This window comes from Melanerpes formicivorus, unplaced genomic scaffold, assembly GCF_026170545.1.
Source record: "Melanerpes formicivorus ecotype bairdi unplaced genomic scaffold, bMelFor1.0.p_v2 SCAF_4, whole genome shotgun sequence".
In the NCBI taxonomy this organism is placed as follows: Eukaryota; Metazoa; Chordata; class Aves; order Piciformes; family Picidae; genus Melanerpes; species Melanerpes formicivorus.
The window spans coordinates 11,753,537-11,775,272 of record NW_027142356.1 but is presented as its reverse complement, the minus strand read 5'-3'; the positions used below and the strand labels follow the sequence as shown (position 1 = coordinate 11,775,272).

Here is a 21,736-nt window from a genome sequence, read left to right as displayed (position 1 = left end):
CAGTTTCTCATTTCTGCTAGCTTGGGGAGACAAAGCCTTGTGGTTTCTCTAATTGGCCTGACCTGCAGTAACAAGATTTTTCAACTGGAAAAAGTGTTGGCTGGATTTTCTTTCTCCATTTAGGTTATCTTGCTAATTCTGTGAATTTGCTATTTGGCAAAGCTCCCTTTGTACACTTAGAAAGGTCATCTATCCACTTAATATGGGAGTTGCACCCAAACTGTCATTGCAAAGGGGAGCCCTTAGCCTATGTAGTTCCCATATCTGAATAGATTATTTGTGTAATTGTTTGTAGAACTGGGACTTTTGTCTGGCTTTACCTGTGGTTTCTGTCATCCTAACTGGAATATGTTTTGGTCATTCAGATTTAAACTAAACATTTTATACTATGAAGTTGTTTTGCCTACAGTTAGATTCATGTGTTTTTAACACCCTTCCAGAGAAGAAAGATAACTTTTCTGCCTGTGACTGGTTTGTGTGTTGCCATTCACACTTTATATTCTGGAGAAGAAGATAGGGTTAATGTATCTATGCTGACTTTAAGTAAGCTAATGTGTAGGATATAAAGACAAGAAACTAAAGGGTGGTTACATTCAAGAAAATTAAAAATTAAGATGTATGCAGATTGCAATAGATCTTGCACTGGATTCCAAATATTCCTTGCTTTCAGCTCTGGAATGTAGTAGAAACTCCTTGGTCAAGTAAAGCTCTAGATTGTGCTCCTCAGTTTTTAAGCATTATGCTTGCCCTTGCCCTTTTTTAAGGCAAATGTACCTTAGTCAGTGCTGCATAAGGCAGGCTATGTTAAGTGAAGGTGTTTAGGAAGGGACTGGATGGGGCACTTCTTCCCATGGTTCAGTTGATTAGATAGTGTTGGGTGATAGGTTGGACTCAATGATCTCAAAGGTCTCTTCCAGCCTGGTTAATTCTATTCTAATGAAAAACATCCTGTCAAGAATCAATGTGATAGCAGGTTGAAAAACCCCAACAAACCCCACAGCTGTAACTGTAGATTTTGTATAGATTGAAACGGGACCTTCTGACTGTTTTTCACATACTGCAAGGCTGTGAATTCACAAGGAGGGAATTTTTTGAGGTACCTAGCAAGATCAGTGGTGTGATGGAAAAACAACAAAACACAAAAAACAGACCAAAACTGCTTTTCCCCTATGTTGTGCAGAGTCTGGAACACATTTACAACACCATTAGCCAAGTGCATCCTGGAGGGTAGGGAGGGTAGTATTTGGCCATTAATGGTTTAGAACAGCTTTTATCCCTTTCTTCATTTATATTTTGTTCAAGTGTGTTTCTTTGGCTGCTTTAAGCAGAATATAAGCAAGCTGAGCACTCCAGTGCCATTTTATGTGGCAAAGGATGGACCATGAGCTGAGCAAGGTGCTATGTAATGTTGGAAATGTTCATGTTGGTATGTGGGTGCAGCATTGTCTGTGGTGACAGTATACTTTCCAGGGGCTAGAACTGCCTCATCCCAGGAATGTCATCTTACTCTGATGACATAATGTGTTTATTGAAAGCATGAGGCAGCTCTCCTTCAAGAGTTAGCTTGATTAATGTTATATATTGATAAAAATGACATCTGTGGAAGTTCTGGTGTTGGCTTTGTCATTTTTTTATTCTGCATTTGGGATTTAGTGTGGTTTGTTTTCAGAGGGTCTTTTTTTTTCTGTATATACTTTTTTCAGGTGTATTTATCATGCTGCCTTGTTAAATATATTTCTTAGAAAGTTCAGATAGATCAGGCAGGTTTTATTCTGCTTCACTGTCAAGAAGCTTAGAGATTTGAGGGTGATACAGGTGAAGACATGCAGCCTGCATGTGGTTCTTGTAGTTCTCAGAATCAATTTAATGACAGCACATAGTGAGTGTGGAATGTACCGATGAAAGTAATTTAACATGAGTTGTATGTGCACTTCAGCTCACAATTGTGCTGATTGAGACTTAAATGTGATTCTGCAAGACTCTCTCTTGAAAGACTAATTAAAGAAATAGCAATGCTGAAGGGAACATTTTTATGATTTATTTATTTAAAGAGAAAGGACCCTTACATAATTTCCTGTAGAACTGTTGATGTTTTTATGAACTCTTTGTGTTTGGTTTTTTTCCCCTTTTTGAGAGTGGGGTGGGTGGTGTTTCTTAATATGATTTATTTATTTGCTTTCTTCCTATTTTCAAAGCAGACAGATGTATCTTGTTTGCCATCAGTAAGTTCCTGGTCATACACGTCTCCTAATTAGCATACTTACTGGAGTTTCTTGCCCTTGAAGCAGTGGTAATGCCAATCCTAAACCTGCAAAGCTGCAAATCTCATGAGCATTGTTGTCAATGATAACTTTGAGGTTGCCTTTTAATATTTTTTTTCATCCCTGTTAGGATTAATTTTTAAGCTCTTCCATGCCATCATGAGGCTATATGAAAATGAAGACAACACTTTACACTGGGAGCATATACCAAACCACAAATACCAAGAGTCTTTTAATATTACTGACTCTAATGAGTCTTCACAATACAAAGAATTACCGGATGGTCCCAATTAAGCATCTGTCCTAGAGAAAAAGAGGTACTTCATGAAGACCCTAAATTAGGAAACCTGGAAGCCTAGTCATAGATGGCAGTCCAGTATTACAAAACTGCTGTGGCTCCCATGTTCCTGAAAGATGAGGAATTGTTACTGAAGAGGTGTAGATACTGGCTCAGAGTTACTTAGTTACAGCATGAGAAGGAAACAATGATATTTCTATAATGTTGGTAATGTTTTAATTTCAGGAATACCAAAGCAAATTTGCTGTTCTGTTTGCTTTTATAAAGTGCTGGATGAAATTGCAAGTTTGCAGCAAATGTTGATATTGATGGCTTTTTTTGAGGTACACATTCAGTAATTGCACAAAGCAATTTTGGAGCAGGGGATAATCAAAGAAAAATACCACTTGGAATAGGTCAGGTACAAAGGAATTCCCTTTGGTAGGCTCTACCTATGGTTCTATAGTCACAGATGTGATGGTTTGTGGGGGGCAGCTGATGGAAATCCATTTGGTTTCTAACTCTATGAAATATCATTGGATAGTGTTAAAAATTCAGAGCAGGCTTAAAGATTTCATAAAATGAAAATTATGGAAAAGAAATTTATGCAGAGTTAAGGCTGGCATTGTAGCTCAGGGGAGTGAAGGGGGATATGAGCTGTAAAGTATGGTGTGCAAAGCATGGGTTCTGTCTGCTCTTTTAAATTACTGAAGTCATCTGCATCTTGGTAACAGCAATACATGTCACTGTTACTTCATTCTTGATTGTTCAAGAAAACACAAATGAATTAAGTTGGCACTTGCTATTATTTTTCTACTGCTTAAAGCAGATTAAATGATCCTGGTTTATGAAGCCTGCATTCTGCCTGTTTTGGAATTGTTTGCTGGAGTGCCACATTAATACTAGTTCACTGCACACAATTGTACTTGGAATTTCTGGTTAATTGGCTGGGCTTTCAAAGATCCTTCTAAAAATAGCTGCACACATTTTTAGTGAAGAGTTTTCTGTAATTAGTAAGTGACCTTTTGCTTGGAAAATCCAACCACATGGTCCTAATAAGACACATTCAGGATTGGATAGGAAGTAAAGTAATGCCTCTGTTTACGTTATTTAGTAGTGCTTAATATCTTTAGTGACACTGGAGGGATGTAGCATCACTCTGCTTTGTGTACACACATGCAAATTGCAGTTGTTTCTTTTCCTGTTGGTCTCTGCAAAATGAAGAGTGCCTTTCCTCTCTCTTGATCATGTTTCCACAGAGTTGAAGATCTAAATTTTATATCAAGCCTTAAGGATATGCCTGATCAGGACATTTTAGCTCCTGCTCCAGAATAGTAAACAAATATGGTTCAGTTAGCTGAGCTATAATGTTTATACTTCTGTCTTCTGTGATTGCTCACAGGTTTTGTTTATTTTCTCCATTTATATTTTTTTCTTTCTCTTTTTTTATGATATCAGTGAAGGGAAAGCCCAAGTTAAAAGGAATGCTGTTTTCTGGGCAGACTTTTCATTGACACATAATATATTTTCTGTGCAAGCCGGCAAACAGTTTAATATAGAGGCAAATAGAATTGTAATGTTTTATGTATAAATGCAAAGGAGAGCATAAGCCTGGATGTCTTGGCTGTTTTACCACTGGCAAATTGATTTATTTTGTAGCTATTAAGCCGCCTCCTAAGCTGCTTCTGCTTTCAGTCTCCCCTTTATTTCTCTTGGCCAAACTGCATGACTGTTGGCAGCACAACTGTTTGGCACTGATGTGCAAGGCTTGTTTAGAGATGAATTTCCTAAAGGCTTTGTTTCTCTATTCTTTTCATAACAATCAAGTGGAATTCTGTGCCTTTTTCTTTCTAGATCACACTTCAGATAGCATTTAGCTAGGAAAGTAATTAAAACATCCCCCCTTCTAGAGAGTCATATCTTCTTAGGTAATGGAGATATCTCCAGAACAAGTGGTCTGTGAACGGGAGAGTATTCAGCTCTGCTCTCCCCTTGCATTCCTTTAGACAGGAACACATTAGATGAATTAGAAGGGTAAGAATCAAATATTTGCCTTTCTACTTGTTTACTCAGTTCCATTTTCCATTTGTGTTCTGTTAACTGCATATCAGAAAAGTGTTGGCATAGGCCCAGCTCAACCAAGCTGTATATATTGGCTGTTGACTGGGAATAAATTTGTACAATAGGGACACAAAGATGATGAGAAATGACTTCTCTTGCATGGATGATAGTATAGGTGCCAGTTCCAAACAGATTGGCGTTTATAAATATGTAAAAGGTGAGTGCCAAGAGGATGGAGCCAGGCTCTTCTTGGTGATGCCCAATGATGGGACAAGGGGCAACTGGTGGAAGGTGAGGCATGGGAAGTTCCATGTAAATATGAGGGGAAAATTTTCACAGAGAGGGTGATGGAACACTGGAACAGGCTGATCAGGGGGGTTGTGGAGTCTCCTTCTCTGGAGATACTCAAAACCTGGATGCATTCCTGTGTGATGTGGTGAGCCTGCTATGGCAGGGGAGTTGGACTAGATGATCTTTCAAGGTCCCTTCCAGCCTTTAACATTCTGTGATTCCCCAGGAGACTGGCAGATACTGAAGGCAATGACAACTAATCTCTGGTGATATTTTATGTATGTTACGGCCCTGCTTTGTGCTTTGCACATGTTAATGAAGTATAGCTTGATCTAATCACTATGCAGAATCTCAAATAAATAAGGTAAGTATGCAGAAAGGATGGGTTTGTTTGTTCTTGGTCAAGAAAAGTAATGGCCACATACTTTCATTTCTAACTCTGTGTTGTTGTTAATAGACAGGAATCAGTTGTTAGTAGAGGTTAGTTTGTTGCTAGCCATGACATTCCTTGTAGGTCATCCTGTTTGCCAGTATTTTACATATGCTTCTGTGTTTCTAAGTGACTGACTTTGAGTGGACTGACCTGCCCAGAGAAGTAAGACTTCAGTTCCCCATAAGAGGTAGCTGTACATAAAAGAGCCAGACTTTCTGTCTGCCAGGAGTCTAGTCTGCCTGGGACATGCCTGGTTTTGGGTAAATAATGAATGCCTTGAGGGAGAGCATGTGATGTGGGAACGTTTGATGCAGTGTAGAGAAGGCTGTAGGATATGGCTGGAGTATGCAAGAGGAATGGAAATGCACAAAGGAAAATAGCTAGGTACTGAGCTGCCAGGGAGAAAAGATCCTACCAGAACAAGATAAACAGCTTTCTGAGCTCAGTCAGCTGCACCACCAGTTCTGGTTGATAATGAAGACTACACATCGTCTTCATAAACCACTGCTTCTCAGAAGAATATAGTATTTATAACCAAGCTGTTCCAAGGGACTTGTTTTGAAATTTGTCTTGTAACAACTAAAACTCCTTCCATGATCCACAGTTGAAAATGAAACATTTGATTCAGGATTGAGTAAGAGGCTTCAGTCAAACTGAAACCACGCGTCATCTTTGCATTCCTGTTGTTCTGAAAGTTAAAATCTAATTTTGGTCACCATGAGACAAAATAGTTCTATGATTAGAACAGAATTAGTGCTGTTATTGGAGTATTGTTACTATTCTTATGTATTTGCTCCGTGCTGGACTGACTAGCAGATCAGTTGTTGACACAATGCTGCCTGTCACTAGCGGCCATATAGCGGTGTCTAGCTGAGGACTTTTTAGTTTGACTGTATACAGTTGTCAGTCACTTCCTCACATAAGGAGGCAATGGGTTTGGAGCAGCTCTAGGGAGTAGTCAGTTAACTCCCCCGCACAGCAGCTTCTGTCTCAGGGAAAGAAGCAGATGTTACAGATGACAGTAGGAGGCACTGATATGAGACATCAGAAACGTGAACCTTTGAAACACCTTAGAGCCTTCTACTGAGGACCAGTGCTGGCTGCCTTTGAAAACTACTGTGGTGCCTCACAAGTGACATTACATCTATCTCATTGTAACCACTGGCATGGTCACCTTGTTGTTAAATTGTAAATCTGTGACTGGAACACATCAGACATGAGGCCATGAAAGAACTGTAAGGGCACCTTGTCTCTGCATCTGTATCTATCTATAAAGAAAAGGTGCTGGAGTGACCTGCACTAAGGAGTCTCCTTGGCACAGCCAGTCAAACATGTTCTAAGTAGTCCAGAAAACCATTGGCACCTGTGAGGAGTTGAACTGATTAGTACTGGGCACAAAATGAAGGTGAGGGAGGTTTGCTCCCTGTTTCTTTCAGAGCGGTGATTGGAAGAGCTGTTAGTGACACAGGTTGTGCTATCATGGGCTTGCTCATACAGCAGCATGTTGCTGTGCATGGTCAGTGGTGCACAGCACCCACTCAGTGTTTAACACTGCAGCAGAGACTCAACCACGCTTTCACCATTAGCTCTGAAAGGCTGTCTTGCCTTCTTCACAGAATGCACCTACCATGATTTCTAGGAGCAAGGAGGACCTGTTTGCCTGTTTGGTGGTCAAGGAGTGTATTGATATGTGTTACTATATAGTATAGCTCACTATACCTGTCCCAACTCCAGGACTGATGCACTTTCTTTAAGTTAGAAGCCTAATTCTTTTGCCAAATGCAAAATGGAACCAGCAAGAAATTTTGGATTTCCTCTATCCATTGATTTCCAGCTTGCATAACCCTAAGAGTTAGTGAGTGGGTGATAGTGAGTACTTTCCCCAGCAGGCTGAGACTGATTTTGGCTGAGAGAATTAGCCAGAGGCAAGAATCTGACTCCACTGAAGGGAGGCATGATGGGTTGTGACCCTGAAGTATTTCGGATAATGGAGGAAAACTAAATTTAATCCCTAGTTGTGGTTGTGGTTTTTTACCTATGGTGACTTATTAAGATATCTCATGAGCATATTCCAACTTCAGCCTGCTGAGTAGAGGACTCAGCTTGTGGCAAATTGTCTCTTCTATGAATGGTTCTGTGATCTCTGTATGCTTGAGGTGCTCAGATCCAAGCAAGTATTGTTACTTGATTTGGCCAAGAAGTCACTTGCCAGATGTATGATGTGGCTGAGAGGTGTCTTGGACAGAAGTTGGAATATGCAAATTCAGACCCATCAGGCTGAGCGGAACCCAAAGTCCAGGGCCTCTCACCATGTCTGGGGTGAGAATGCTGCCCACAGGGGTAGATGGAGTTACACACACTGAACCTCTCCAGTTTCATACTCTATATATTCCACTGATTCTCATAACAATACGGTCAATTCTCACTTGCCAATTACTTGAGGGGACTTGTCTGGCCAAGTATCTCTGTGCTTTAGGACTCAATTCACCATTCTCTGTTTGCCATCATGGTTCTGCTCTCTTTCTAATCCTGTGGGTGGGTTTAAAAAATAATTTTCTAAATCAGTTTTCCACTCAGAACGTAGCTGGCTGAAATACCAAGTCTGTTACTAAATAGGTATCTTGCACACACCAGTTTGCTGTAGCCTGCAGGTGACAAATTGAAAACTGCTGTTCTAGGAAAAGTCAGGTCAAACAGGCTAGTTATTTACTGGGAGATTCATTTGCCAGTAACAAAGGAAATATGGTGACTTCAGGATCTAACAGGTAGACCTGTGTTTTGAACTGGATATGATTCCAAATCCTCTGCTTAAAAGTTCAGGTCTCTAATAGATTGTACTACAAGAATGTATTTGCTTGTCTGGACTGTTTTGAAGAAGTGGACAAGATTTCACTGTAAGGTCAATGACAGGACATTTGTGAGCTTCATTCAGAAAAGCTTTTTCCCTCCCATTTGCTGGGTTCTGTCTATTTGAGGCAGTTTTAAAATACTGCATTTCTATTTTGGCAGGTGAAAAAATGGCAGGACAAAAGAATTTGGAAACACATCATATCATCATTAAGAAAGTGTTTCTTTACTGAGGTTACTTACCTAATAATGGATTTTGGATATATTATCAATTAGTGACTAACCATGATGCAAGTGATATGTAAATTTTCTCTCTTTTTCTTCTTTTTTTTATTTTTTTCCTCTTAGGCAGGAAGAGCCACCAAGACCTTTCTTTCTGCATCCATGTTTGAGGAGCTCTGATGAAGAAGTAAGATTCCTGCAAAAATGTTCTCAAATTCTGGTGTGTTGTCTCCTACCCTCAAAGGATGTCCAGTCTGTCAGCTTGCGCATTGTCCTTGCAGAAATACTTGCAACAAAAGGTAGATCGAAGATCAGAGATGATTAACCATTTGCACCTGTACAGTATTAGTAATTACCTACTTAATTATCTATGTCTTGATGTTCCACTTTTAGATTCTGAAATTTAGTTTCTGTCATAACCACCAAGACACTTTATATTCTCAAAATCAAACATTGTTACTCTCTTGACTTGATGCCAAGCTGTTTAGCACCTTTCAGGATAAAACACCATTTGTCCATTCCATTCTTCTATTTTTTTGTTGTTTTCAGAGGAAGACTTTTGCAGATCCATGGCATTATTTTAGTGCTGGTATGAACAGTTCTTGCTGTGTATATTTTTATTCAGATATGTAGAATCCATATGCTTAGGATGCAATTAGAACTGAACCATGATACCAAATATCATTAGACATCAATTTATCCAGTGTGGTTCTTTAACTGGGGGGGGAGTTCTATTTTACTTTTTACTTTATCAGCTGCATTTTAATCTAATCAGAAATACACTAGTATATTAGAATAGAATAGAATAGACCAGGTTGGAAGAGACCTTCAAGATCATCGCATCATTTTCTATGTCACTAAATTCAGAAGTAAGTCTCAAGTATATTATGTCATTCAGTTAACTTTTAATTTTCATGTATAGTGGCTTCAGTGGGGTAGCTTTCAAGGCACCCAGCAGATAAAACGCTTGGAATTTGTCAGTGCACATCAACTTCCATAATAAAACAGGAGTTTTATCAAGAAGTACATCCTATCTCAAATGTACTGTGTAGTCCAGAAGACTAGTTTGGGATTTTTATCAACTTACATACTTATTTTTGCCTTTTATCTGCAATTTTCTTTTGAAGGACAGCAGTTATTCTTCAGCATAAGGATTTTGTTTTAAAATATTTTTCCTTCCAGTACTGAAACCAGTGGTGGAACTGCTGAGTGATCCAGATTATATTAACCAAATGCTACTCAGCCAGCTGGAGTACAGAGAACAGATGAGTGAGCATCAGAAGAAAGACTACACATATGCTCCTTCATACGAGAAGTTCATCAAGCTCATTAACAGCAGCTCCGATGTTGAATTCCTGAAACAACTGAGGTATTTAATGTTTTGCTGTAGCTCATTCAGCCAGCCCATTACTGAGATTTGAATGAGTTGTGATTTTTCTTTTTAAATTCAATTTTGGATTTCTTTTGATAAAGCAGAGACAGTAAGGATGATAAGCCACAATATTTGTTAAGACTCTAATACAGTCAGCTTTTTAGTTCAGTGGCAGAAAATGTTAAAAACTTCTGCTTAGTAGTGTACTGGGCATGACAGCACTGTTAAAAGGCATAACTGAGCCTTCTTTCCAGCTTGCCTCTGTGGAGTTAAATAAAATAGCATGCTGAATTTCCACTAGTGTGTGGTTATGTCCCCCTACCACATGTCCTCATCTTTAAGAAGTATGGCTGGCCATGGTAGTCAGGTGACTGTAAACTGGAATGACCTTAAGGATGCTGGGCATTCAGAACAGCTCACTGTGATTCTGTGACATGGAAAGAGGGATTTGAGTTCCAGCACATTTTACCACTGTAGCAGAAGTCTTCCTAGATTGCTGTGGGGAGGTGTTTTTTAATGGTTGCCTTGTATCCTTTTCAAGCAAGTTAATGAACTCTGAAGAATTCCCTAAAGACCAAGAAAATCCCATTCCCCTGAGTTCCTATATATGATTTTGATGTTCCTGTTTTCTAATGCAAGTAGTACCTGGTCACTGTCATACTAATTCCCACACTCCCTCACAAAAATCTCATCTGTTTGTTCCTTCCCTCTCTTATCATGACATGAGATACTGCGTACATCTCAAGCCCACTTGCCGAAGTCCAAGATGTTTATCCTTGCCTTATCTTTATAGCTGAGCTGTTTCTCTTCTGATTTCTGATGCAAGTCAAAGGACAAGGAACAAGTGACTAGGAAGTAGGAAGCAGAGATAGTACTGTTGTAGGATCTAGATGTCCTTTAATTGGTTTTGTTGAGCACAAAATGCTCTGTAGGACAGCTGAAGCCATTTCCACAGTGCTTGTTCTAATCTGTTACCACCAACTGGAATTGGTATTTTTCCCTCTTCCCCGAGTCCCTTCATTTGCAGCTACAAGTCATCTTTCCCTCTTCCTAAATGGCTGCAGGAGCATCTGAAAGGCATAAGCATGCTGATTGCATTTGGTGCACTGTGTTATCTCCTGTGACCCAGACCTTCTGTTGCACTTGGCTGAACCAGGCTAAATAATGGTTTACCAGGATGCAGTATGTAGGCTGAATAAATGGCATCTTACTTTCTGTTGTTCTCCTCTGATTCTGAAACCACTTGCATTTCAGAGACGGGAAAATACATTTAGGTGATGGTGAAATGATTTTGTTGCTTGGCTACTTGTGGTTCATCTGCTGTAAAATTTGCTCTTTACTCTGGACCAGTGTGACTTTCCTGAGAGCAGAAACGAGCCTCTATTAGACTCTGTCTAAAATCTAATTGACATCATATTTATTAGCATAATCACACTAATGGATCTGCTTGTTTCAAAAGAAACTCAACTCTCTTGTTGTTCAGGCACATTAATGGTCAATGTGCTCTCTTTTTAGCTGATAGGTCACTTCAAATTGTGTTCTGTAATATCAGATAGCAAATTTGCTTTCTGAAATAATGTGTGTTTGGCTGCACATAAAAGTTTTTCTGTTGTAGCCTGTGGAGTCCAGCTACCACCATCTTGAGATATGTTCTTCTACACCCTACATAACATTGATCAGTCTAAGCTGATCGATATTTCAATGTTTCAATTCTGCTCAGAAACTGTAACTAAATTTTAAAGGTCTAAACCCAACACACAGTGGAAGATGTCTAAGAAAATGTCTTTTGTCAGAGAGAAATGGTGTGTGATTTTGGAGACAGTGCTCATTCTTCCTCTGTACAGACCCAGTCTCTGGGAAGTGTTGAAAAGGAGATATATTTCTTTTATTATAAATTACGTGGCAATATTAATAAAATATTAATAACCTTTATTAATATGAAAATTACCAAATGTATCAAAAGGTTTGCTGTATGGTTAGAATATATTTACAGTGGAAATGTACAGTATTTGGGCAACTATAACAATTTAAACAATTTTATGCAAACTAACGGAAAGAGAATACCCCAGTGGGGGGGAGACTCAACAAGACCAGTTATGCCAAAGAGGCAGTTAATTAATTACTCATAGCTGTTTGTACCCAGGTAGGGAGTGCTGCTGCTTTGCATTAGAGGCTTTGGGGCACTCTCATATGCCATGCACAGCAGGTTGCCAGCAGGAACGCCACACGGTCTTTGATGGCTGGTCTGGCTTCAGCAGACAGCAGGCTGTTAACGATGCTTCTCGCGATGGGTGCTTGCTTTGTCCTGGGTGAATAGAGGCATGGCAAAATCCTGGTTGCAAGGGGAAGCAGGCTTGGCTCCGACTCCTAAGCTCGTGGCTTCTCTCGTAGCTTGCGGTGTGTATGCTCATGGCCTTAACCCAGGAGCTGGACCGGGCAACTTGAGGCTATGCAACTCAAGGCAGTTTCAAGCCAGACAAGGTCCAAGCAGGTTCAAGCATGCAAGGCAAAAGCGAGGCTAATCAAGGCACAGGCAATTGGTAATCAGCCTGTATATAAATCTTGCCTGAGATTAATTGGACCAATAGGGCATGAAAGCAGCACATAGTTACCTAATGGGAAGGGGTTTTGCCAGGCTATGGCCAGAACACATGCCCTTACCATAGATACAGGATTGTTTATCAGATATGTATGGTCCTGTCCCCTTCATTTTCCCGCGTTACCCTGGCTTTCCGCAGGAAGGAGTAGGGAGAGAGGACCATGTCTAGACACCTTCGTGTATGTCTGGGTTTGTGCTGGGGCCATTTGGCCTTACCATGACAGAAAGAAATACCTACTCTGTGGGAGCAGGGATTTCTGTTCTGTTTGTTCCTAGCAGTGGGGGAGCACCTAGAGAGAGCTGGGCTGTAGCCATCTCAGTGTTATGGAGAATACTTTCCAAAGCTTTCATCATTTACTCGTGAAAGTTACAGATTTATGTCAAGGAAACCCCAAAAGTGGTACCTCTGTGAACGGGGGGGAGGAGAAGTGTCACTTTGAACAAAGTAAATGATATTGCAGGTTTTAAATACAGAAAAATCTGTGAAGAAGGAATTAAAGAGGAGGAAACAAGTAAGCCATTGTGCAGTTACCACCAAGGAGTCAGAGTCCATTGGAATGATAATAGTGGGGAGAATGCTTCCAGTTCTCTTCCTGCAACAATTAAATTACTAGCATGTTGTAGTGAAACTTGTTTCCCAGTTAGATGCTATTCTGGGTAATAATATTTTGTTTATCAGAGATTCCTGTTCTTTATTTTATGTAGAAATTATTTTCCAGTGCCTGTTCTAAGTCAGTACATGGCACTCAAGAACTGTTGGCTGTCTCTTATTAGTCCCAGTGTTGCCATGTAACATCTTGGTAAAGAACAGATAGAAGTGGTAATAATTTCTGTGTAAGCTAACTTTCAGGGAGATTTATCCCAGGCCACTACAACAGCTGGGAAATTACATGTTTGGCTTATTGGTTGTTTGGATTTTGATTTTGGTTTTTTTCCTTGAAATATCTCTGCCATGCTTTAGCTTTGCAACACAAAATGTGTTGATTCATGAAAGAGGTCATGAGGCACCGATAAACAGTTCCGCTGACTCTTGATGGACTGTACTGAAGAAAGCTTAGACTCGGGGTGCTCTTTGATGTATGCACATGACAAGTCCCACAAGGCATTCTTTCATACTGGTTTCTTTAAGAGAGTTTTGCTAAGCTCTCTTGTGATTAGAAGCAGGTACTTGTTATTGGGTATGCAGGGAAAAGTTTCTAGCTGGATCAGTAGAAAGCTGTGGGTTGAAGGGTGTTGTTGCTCTTGGCCAGGAAGCAGAAAAGAGTGGGAGGCTTTGTGTGTTGGATCTCCATGTAAGCCAGTGTACCAGCTCTCTGCCTTGCAAATAACTCTCCTTGAAAGGCTAGTATGGTACTACATTTTGTAAATCTTTTTTTCCTCTCCTTGATTAGAAGCACTACTGTAGAAGGAAAATTATATTGATTTTTTGGCATTGCTTTTATGAATTTTATTTTTAGAACTTAAGTGATGCAGCAATTACTTATTAATTTTGGAGCTACTTTTGCATTCTCAGTTCATTAATATCTGTAGCAGACCTCTAACATTTGACTGCTTTATCTCTTAGCACAACTTCTCTCCATTGCTTTGTGGAAATATGCTTTTCGTTTGTTATAAGGGACGTTTGGGAAGCTGATGTATATTTTCATGAAAAGTAATTTGCTGATTTCCAAGGAGCTTTTAAAAGCTTCCAGAGAAGGGACAGTTGTATGGTCATTCAGAATCACTCTTTATAACGTTTACCTCCATCGTTGCTTGTCACGAAGGGAGGCAGAGTTTTATTCCTGTTTTATCAAGTTTCCACAAAATGTGTTTTCCCCTACTTCTTTCAAGAAGAAAAAGTTAAATGGTGAAATTGCACCTCCTTTTCCCCTCAGATTTAAGTTAGCATGGGTAAATTGAAAGTCAATAACCTATAAGGAAGAATAGATGGATTCTTCCATGTCAGAAGTGAAGGAAATTTGCTTGCTCCGCTAGAGATAAAGGACATGATGAGTTAAAAACATAGCTGAGAATAAATAGATATAAAGAAATAAACCAGTGGATACTTTTTATTCTGCTTTCAAGATCAGCATTGTATTTATGCTGTTGTTTATTAGTATAGCAGCAAAATGTCACTACACAATTCATGGTCTGAAAGATCATTGTCACCAGCTCGTGTCATCCTTTACTTAAGAAATGAGGGAAAGGGGAAAATACAACAAAGAATAGGGGAGGGACAAGAGTGGGAATGTAGATGTAATATGGATGTCAGTCCATGATTGGTTCAGTTTATCAACTACAGTTCTTGAAAATAAAATTAATACATCACATTCAAAACTTCCTTTGATGTTTACTTACCAGCACCACAGAATCTGTAGGAACTAAAACATTTGGAACAGCCTTTCAGGGAGAAAGGGTCATGGTCTGGCACTGTAGCCCAGGTGCTGTTTCTGGGCTGCAGCGTTGTACAGTACTCTAATTGAGTAGTTAGAGGCAAAGCTCAGTGTTGGGAGGAACAGACTATTTTTCAGGATGTAACTCAGAGCATCACCCCTACTTAAGGTGACGAGGAACAGAACAAAAGAAAAGAAATGCTGTGTTAACAGTATTAATAAACATGTAAAACCATCAATGTGAACAAATGGGATTAAATTTGCCAAGAAAAAAACTTGTGAGGAAAAAGTAGAAACTTCCTTCCATGGGCAGTGTTTACTTGGTTGTCTGTACCTGGTTTTATAATTCATGAAGTTCACAGGTTCCTTACAGCACCTGAGTGAGGTAAATGGGTGTTGTTTATAAACCATTCATGACGTCTGTCTATGAGCAGGGAATTAACTATGAGACTTCTACACACCAAAACACCACCTTTGCTCTAGGGAACTGTGGTGGTGGAATAAAATAGCCAAAATACAGTAATTTTTCTAATTTATATCTACTCTGTATAACTAGTGAGTGTAGTAGCTAGAAGAACCTTAAGACAGCTCTTTGCTTTTGAACTGAACTCTCTTCCTAGTTTCCTACAGGAAACCTATATTAATGTTGAAAATTTACTTTATATTGTGTTCACTATTACCTGCATGTGCAGTGCCAGCAGTTGAGGGAAGGGAGCAGAATTATTGTTAGTTGGAGGTTTTCCTTTTGTTTCAAGATAACCACCATATGCAGACTGCTCTCTATTTCAAGGTGAGGAGGAGTGGAAGTGGGTTGTTTTTTATTAATTCTTGTGTGCTGTGTGAAGAAACATTGCTAAAAATTAATACCATGTTTTCTTTTTTTCCTCCTCCCTCTTCACCCTTACCCCCTACTGTTTTTAAAATTAGGTATCAGATTGTAGTGGAAATAGTTCAGGCAACCACAATCAGCAATATTCCCCATGTGAAGAGGCAGAAAGGTAAGATTTAATTTTGTGAAGTCACATCTGTTGTTTTCATTTTGAAAAGCTGTTTGAACTCCCAACATACATATGCAATCAGCATGTGTGGGATTTTTAGACAGATTTTAGGAATGCTATGCCTCCAGTATTTCAGTTTATTTCATTTGTCTTATTCTTCCAGAAACTCCCATGTTGTAATTATCACCCCCACCCCATCTTCATTTAAGCTGATAGATCATGAGAAAGGTCATATCTATGATGCATTTATTTTCACAACCTGCTGCAAGTAGGATTTTTTTGCATTACATATTCATATGCTGAGAGCCTTGCTTCCTCTCTCTTTTTCATACAATCCATTCTTCAAAGACTTGGTTTGTTCTTTCAAAATACAGAAGAAGGAATCATACAGTATGATTGTCAGTCAGGCTTTATTTTGACTCTTCATTCTGTTGTGTTTGTGTTCAAATACAGAGCACTCAAATTGTTCAGCAGTGTTTTTGGCAGTGTTTCAAAATGCCTTTTAGAATGCACAAGAATCTTGCATTTATACCTACATTTATTGTATATACTGCTCTTTATGCTTCTCAAAATGTACCAGAACTGCAGTATATCTTCAGGAGATTACACTGATGGCAAAATTACAGACTAAATTTTTGCTTGGACAGATATGCTTAAGGTATATCAAAGCACAATAAGAAGGCAAGGGGCAACATAAATTAATTTGTTTGTAAACATCTAGAAGATTTTGCTTTTACTTTTTCAGGTAATCTCTGTCAGGTTAAAAGGAAAAAAAGAGAATCCATTTCTATCTCCTTGTATTAGAAAGGAAAGCTTTTAAGTGATTCAAGTGTAATGAAAAATGCAGAAACAAATTATAGACATGCCATGAGGGGGTAAAAAACCCACTTCTGGCCAGTCTTAAGAGAACGGGTTCTGTGCTCAAGTTTCTGAAGTGTAAAGTTGTCAGAACCAGTAGGCCTTTATTTTCTAAAGCAGAGCTAGATCTGCATTCCTGTAGGATAAACTGCTTGTGTCAAACCACAGCAAGAGTAGGTGCTGTATTTTTGCTTAAGTATGCATTGCAGAAAGATATTAATATTTCCCAGATGAAAGCTAATTTAATGGAAAGTCTGTTTCATAATGTAATAAAATGAGAACAGGGAAGTTAACTCCAAGTACATTATGAAAAATCAATCTTGCTAAGCCTGTATTTCCATTTGTGCTGCCATTGGTCTTTGTTGTGACAAGAATTGATCTGGGGAGTATTTTTATACAGTTTAGGTTCCTACAATCAATTACTGTCTTGTTCTCCTCTGTCTCACTTGAGTTTATATAGTTAACTATCTACTGGTCTAAACCCTGAGCAGAAGATGGTTTTCTGAAGCTACAAGTCCCCGGTACTGCAGAATAGATATAAAAAGATTAATCCTGTTTTTTCTACCAAAGAGTATCTGGTCCCACTTACTCTGCATTTTCATGGACTCTTGACTTTACCTGTGTTTATATAAAAATCCATCAGAATTTCCACTAGCTGGTGCGTTGGAGTTTTGTGTTAAGATATTGACTTTTATTGTTAGTTCAGTCCTGTGGCAACCTTGAATGTCATTTAAGAGTTGATTACCATTGGTGGCTGTATTAGTGAGTGGGGCTGTTGGTTATTTATTAAATAGCCACTAGTTATTCATATTGTGTTGGAAGAAAAAGATGATGTGGGTTTTTTTTTTCCTTGAAATGTGGAATACCATGTCCAACAGAGGCATACAATGCAATCTTCTTATAGTTAATGTAAATTTAAGGCAGATTTCTAATCTGTTTCATTTATTCAGCTAAGGATTTAATCTACCAAACATTTTTCAGGCTCAACCAATATGCAGTAAACTTTTAGAGGGTTATCCAGAGGGTTAAAATCTAGTTCTGAAGGCTTTTATGTCTTGTTTTTCCTGAAGTGGGTGGAAACATTTTTTCTAATGTGTTAATGAATCTAATGTGTTCCTGAATTTCAGGAAGAAGTTTAAGGAAAAAGCTTTACTACTTATCTTAAAACAAAACCAAACCCAACCAAACAGACCCCCCCAAAACAAAACAAACAAAACCCAAACAAACCACAGCACCCCAAAACCAGCAAAAAATCCAGCACATCTCACTGCTAATAGAAAGATTGTTGAACTCTCATAAAGCAGACCACCACATTACTTAATATTGTGATGTTTCCCTTTCTCGATGCCACAACATACTGCTACCCTTGCCAGCAGCTGAATTTCATGGTGAATAACTGAAAATAAGCTTGATGCAAAATGGAAGTGCATTCTGTCTCTTTTTCATCTATGCAAGAGATAACTCGTACTGATAGCTATTTCCTTTTTCCTATGGCAAAATTTGGTCCTGGAAATGTAACTGCTACTTCAGTGTCTGGGTATCAGCTAGAGCAGCTGAACTATGGCTGACCAGTAAGTAGTCTGTCAAGACTGATCTCAGCTCTCAGATTGTAAGAGTGGAGCAAGTGTAGAATATGATGTCATGGGTGTAGACTCAGCTTCTATCAGTTTGGGATATGGTTGCTTCCTGAGGTAGTGATTTTAACAGAAAAAAGTACAGCAACAAACGTGAGGAGTACTTAGTACAGCAGTAGAGGCCAATACTTTGCAGCAGTGACTGCTTAGCTACTATCTAAGCAAAGTACGTCTTGTGCAAGTACATAACTAGCAGAAAATATGCCTGAGCAGGTTTGTGTATCTTGGCTAATGATTGAGGAGACCATTAATTAAGTCTCTAAAACTAACAAAAAAAATGGTTTATAAAAAGATTAAGTGTCAGTTATTAAAGGATCAATAGCCTGCGGAGCAGGTTTCAGACTGGTAGTTTCTCAAGTGAGCTCCACTTGCCTGACGTTTAACTGGCGATATTAAGTATACCTTTAATGTTGGCGTCCAGAGGACAGGGCTCTTTACGCTTGATATAATTAGTGTTGGTGCCACCTATTGGCGAAATATTTAGCTGTGAGAGCCCTCTAATAAAAGCAGAAAGTACTTCTAAACACAACAGTATTAAACCTTCTGTAGTTAAAAAAAAGGCACGTTATAGGGTCTTTTTCCAGATTTCTCGCTCTTGAATCTTGTGGCATGTGAGCACAGGAGGGCAAACGAAAATGTAGGAAAGCATCTGATTCATGTTAAGCAGTAACTCTTGCATTTGACTCTCTGAGAGTCAAATGTCTTATGAGGTTGAGACACAAAATAATTTGAGAGGTTCACAGTGTGATGCCTGTTCTGTGGCCAGGACAATTGCTTGTGGTTGTTGCTAGAGCTTGGTAAGAAACCTAAATGTAGCATTACTGTTTTCAGAAGTATTGATGGTTTGTTCTGGAGTGGTGCAGGCCACTGTAAATAGAAGCTGTTGACTTGTATGCTGACATTACACTACACAGCTGCCCTCATTTATACTTGCATAAAAGTGGTGGATCTGGTGCATTACTTTTACCAAGCTGTGTCCTCCTATGCACCCTCTTTTATAATAGTCAAGGTCACTACAGCAGTGACTGTTGAAAGAGGCTTAGTTTTGTGGGTGTGTGTGGGTTTGGGTTTTATTTTTAACTCATCTTTGGTTTTTCTTCCTAGTGATATTTGTGCTCTTTACAGTCACATGTGCTCTGTTTGGAAGAATCACATCTTTATACATCCTTATCAAAAGACAAGATGAGGAGAGTTCTATAATTAAGGATTCCTTGGAAGTACTGAACTGAATTTGAGCTACATTTTCACGATTTTACACAAAACTTGAGTGTTAAATGTATTGAAGAACTATAATTGCTTACCTGAAAATGTTTTGATCTAGCGAACCAGTTTGTAAGAGGACAAATACCCTGATCAGGCATTGTAGCACAAGTAAGAGAGAAACTGAGTTTCTAGAAGCAAAAGCAGATCTGAATTTTTCTAAAGAAAAGGCTTCAAAAGTCAGTGATGAAATAGCAACAAAAATGAGTTGCTGCAGTGATTTGGTATTTACTGTAATGTGAATATTAAACTGTTTAAATATTCTATTTCTAATTTAAACAAATTTTTGTTTCTTCTTACTGATATTGTGCTAAAGGATCCTTTAAGAATTTTAGCAAGGATCAGCTTTACTAGGTGGTATTTCAAACAAATCCAAAACCCCATGATGGTACACACCTTGTTACAGAGCAAGTATCTCAGCAGGTTGGTTTTTTTTTATTGTTGTGGTGGTTTTTTGTCTCCCCCCCCCAATATTGTAAAGGATTTTTTGATTTTTTTTTTTAATTTATTTTCTAATCTTCTGTGCCTTCCACCTTATATGTGACTTCACAGCATGACCAGAAACCACACTGAGATGACTGGATGGGACCTTTTTTTTTCCCAGACATCACATTGCAGTTGACTCCAGTGAATCCCTGTTGAGAAAACTGCTGCTTTTCAAGCAGGGATTGTGAGACAAACTGAATAAGCAGCTATTTCTGTGTGGAAAGCTCTGCTGTGTTGCAGTAGAATATTTCTCCTGCTGAGCATTCCCACTATGTGTCTAGATACTTGGTTTACAAGTAGAGCTGACAACCAGTACAGAAACAACTGTTTGTGGATGGCCTTCTCAGGTGCTGTGGTTCTGAAAGAGACTTGTATGTTTGTCTGTAAAAAGAGACTATTCTTTCAGAAACTTGGGCTCCAAGCTACCTTGGGTGTGTGGGTTGTAATGTGTGGGTTTTGCCGAGATGGTAGAGTGAGGTAAAATGGATGGTTCTGCGTTCCAGTGCATTACAGATTACATCAAACTTAATTATAACAAAACTGTGTTATGATTCCTCCCCTCCACCCTTATCCTCTACAGAGAAATAAACACACATACACAATTATTTTTGCGTAGCTTCTGGGCAAGGTTAATGCTGTGCTTCTATATCATGTTCAAGCAGTGAGTGTGGGTGGAAATGAAGGTTACAGTGACAGTAGACTTGTTTGGTTTGTGTTTTTCAAATCAGTTGTATAGAGGAAGTTCTTAATTCTTCTCCCCAGATCCTTTGTGTGTGCTAGTGATGACAATGAGTCTTGTCTGTAGTTGGTTTGGAGAGATGCCCATCAGAGGCAGGGGAGAGACTGGCTGATCAGCTAGCAGTGACTTGCAGGACCTACAGAGGGAGGCTATATGTGGTAGCTATTATTATATTGCATAGTATGTATTTACTCCCTAGCTCAATTTTTTGCTTTGCTGCCATTTTGCTTTTTGTTTTGCTCAGCTCTGGCGGTGTTGCAATACATAGTGCAAACAATCAGTGCCTAATTCCTCCATGATCTCTCCTGAAGTCCCTTACCCCATATCTATTGCCTTAAGTGTTTGGCATTTAGCCCTATTTTTATTCATTCTCTTGTCTGACCACATCAGAGCTGCTTTTCCCCTTCACTTGTACTGTTCTCAAAGTCTGGCCTCCTCTTGCAGAATTGAACAAATATTTTTCTGGGCCTACATAGTCTTTGAAGACGTGTAGTTCAGAGTTTCTAAGAGCTCAAAGAGCTCTGTAATGATTGGTAAGTTATATATAGAAGTAACATGGTTACTGTTTATATGAAAATGTTAAACTAGTGTTTGCTACTTAACTACTTCAGCACGGCATTAACTAGGTGCTGCAGGCACTCAACCTGGCTCTTGCAGTAAAGTGTTGCAGAAATGGCTATGATGTTGTGCAGAAGTGTAGCTCCTTTGGAGACATAGTCAGGTAAGTCAGTGCAGTTGTATGAGCTGCCAGCTGTCTGTTATCTGTAGTTCCTGAAGATGTAAAGGAAAAAGAAGTTGTGCTTTCAGTTTCCATCATATTTTTGTCATATATAACTTTGCAGTAAAATGAGAAATCTTTTTGTTTTCTTTTTATGCTACTGGTAACAAAAAGAGTGGTCGGGGGGGACTGAGTGCTGCAGTACAATTTTGTTTGCATGTTAAGGAGGCTTTATATATATCTTAATCTACACTATTTTTGTTATATCCTTCACTGTAGTTTATGATAATAAAGTTTGTGTGGCACTT

The 21,736-nt window shown here is 39.0% G+C and overlaps 1 protein-coding gene across 2 annotated transcripts in view; it reads left to right on the top strand.

The window, feature by feature from the left end:
* Positions 1-21,736, top strand: part of SNX25 (sorting nexin 25) — an 81,908-nt gene that overhangs the window by 21,778 nt on the left and 38,394 nt on the right. For both annotated transcript variants that reach the window (XM_068136951.1, XM_068136950.1), the window contains exons 4-6: positions 8,519-8,691; positions 9,575-9,761; positions 15,663-15,733. In XM_068136951.1, the coding sequence (XP_067993052.1) occupies positions 8,519-8,691; positions 9,575-9,761; positions 15,663-15,733 (431 nt within the window). The remainder of the gene's footprint in view (positions 1-8,518; positions 8,692-9,574; positions 9,762-15,662; positions 15,734-21,736) is intronic.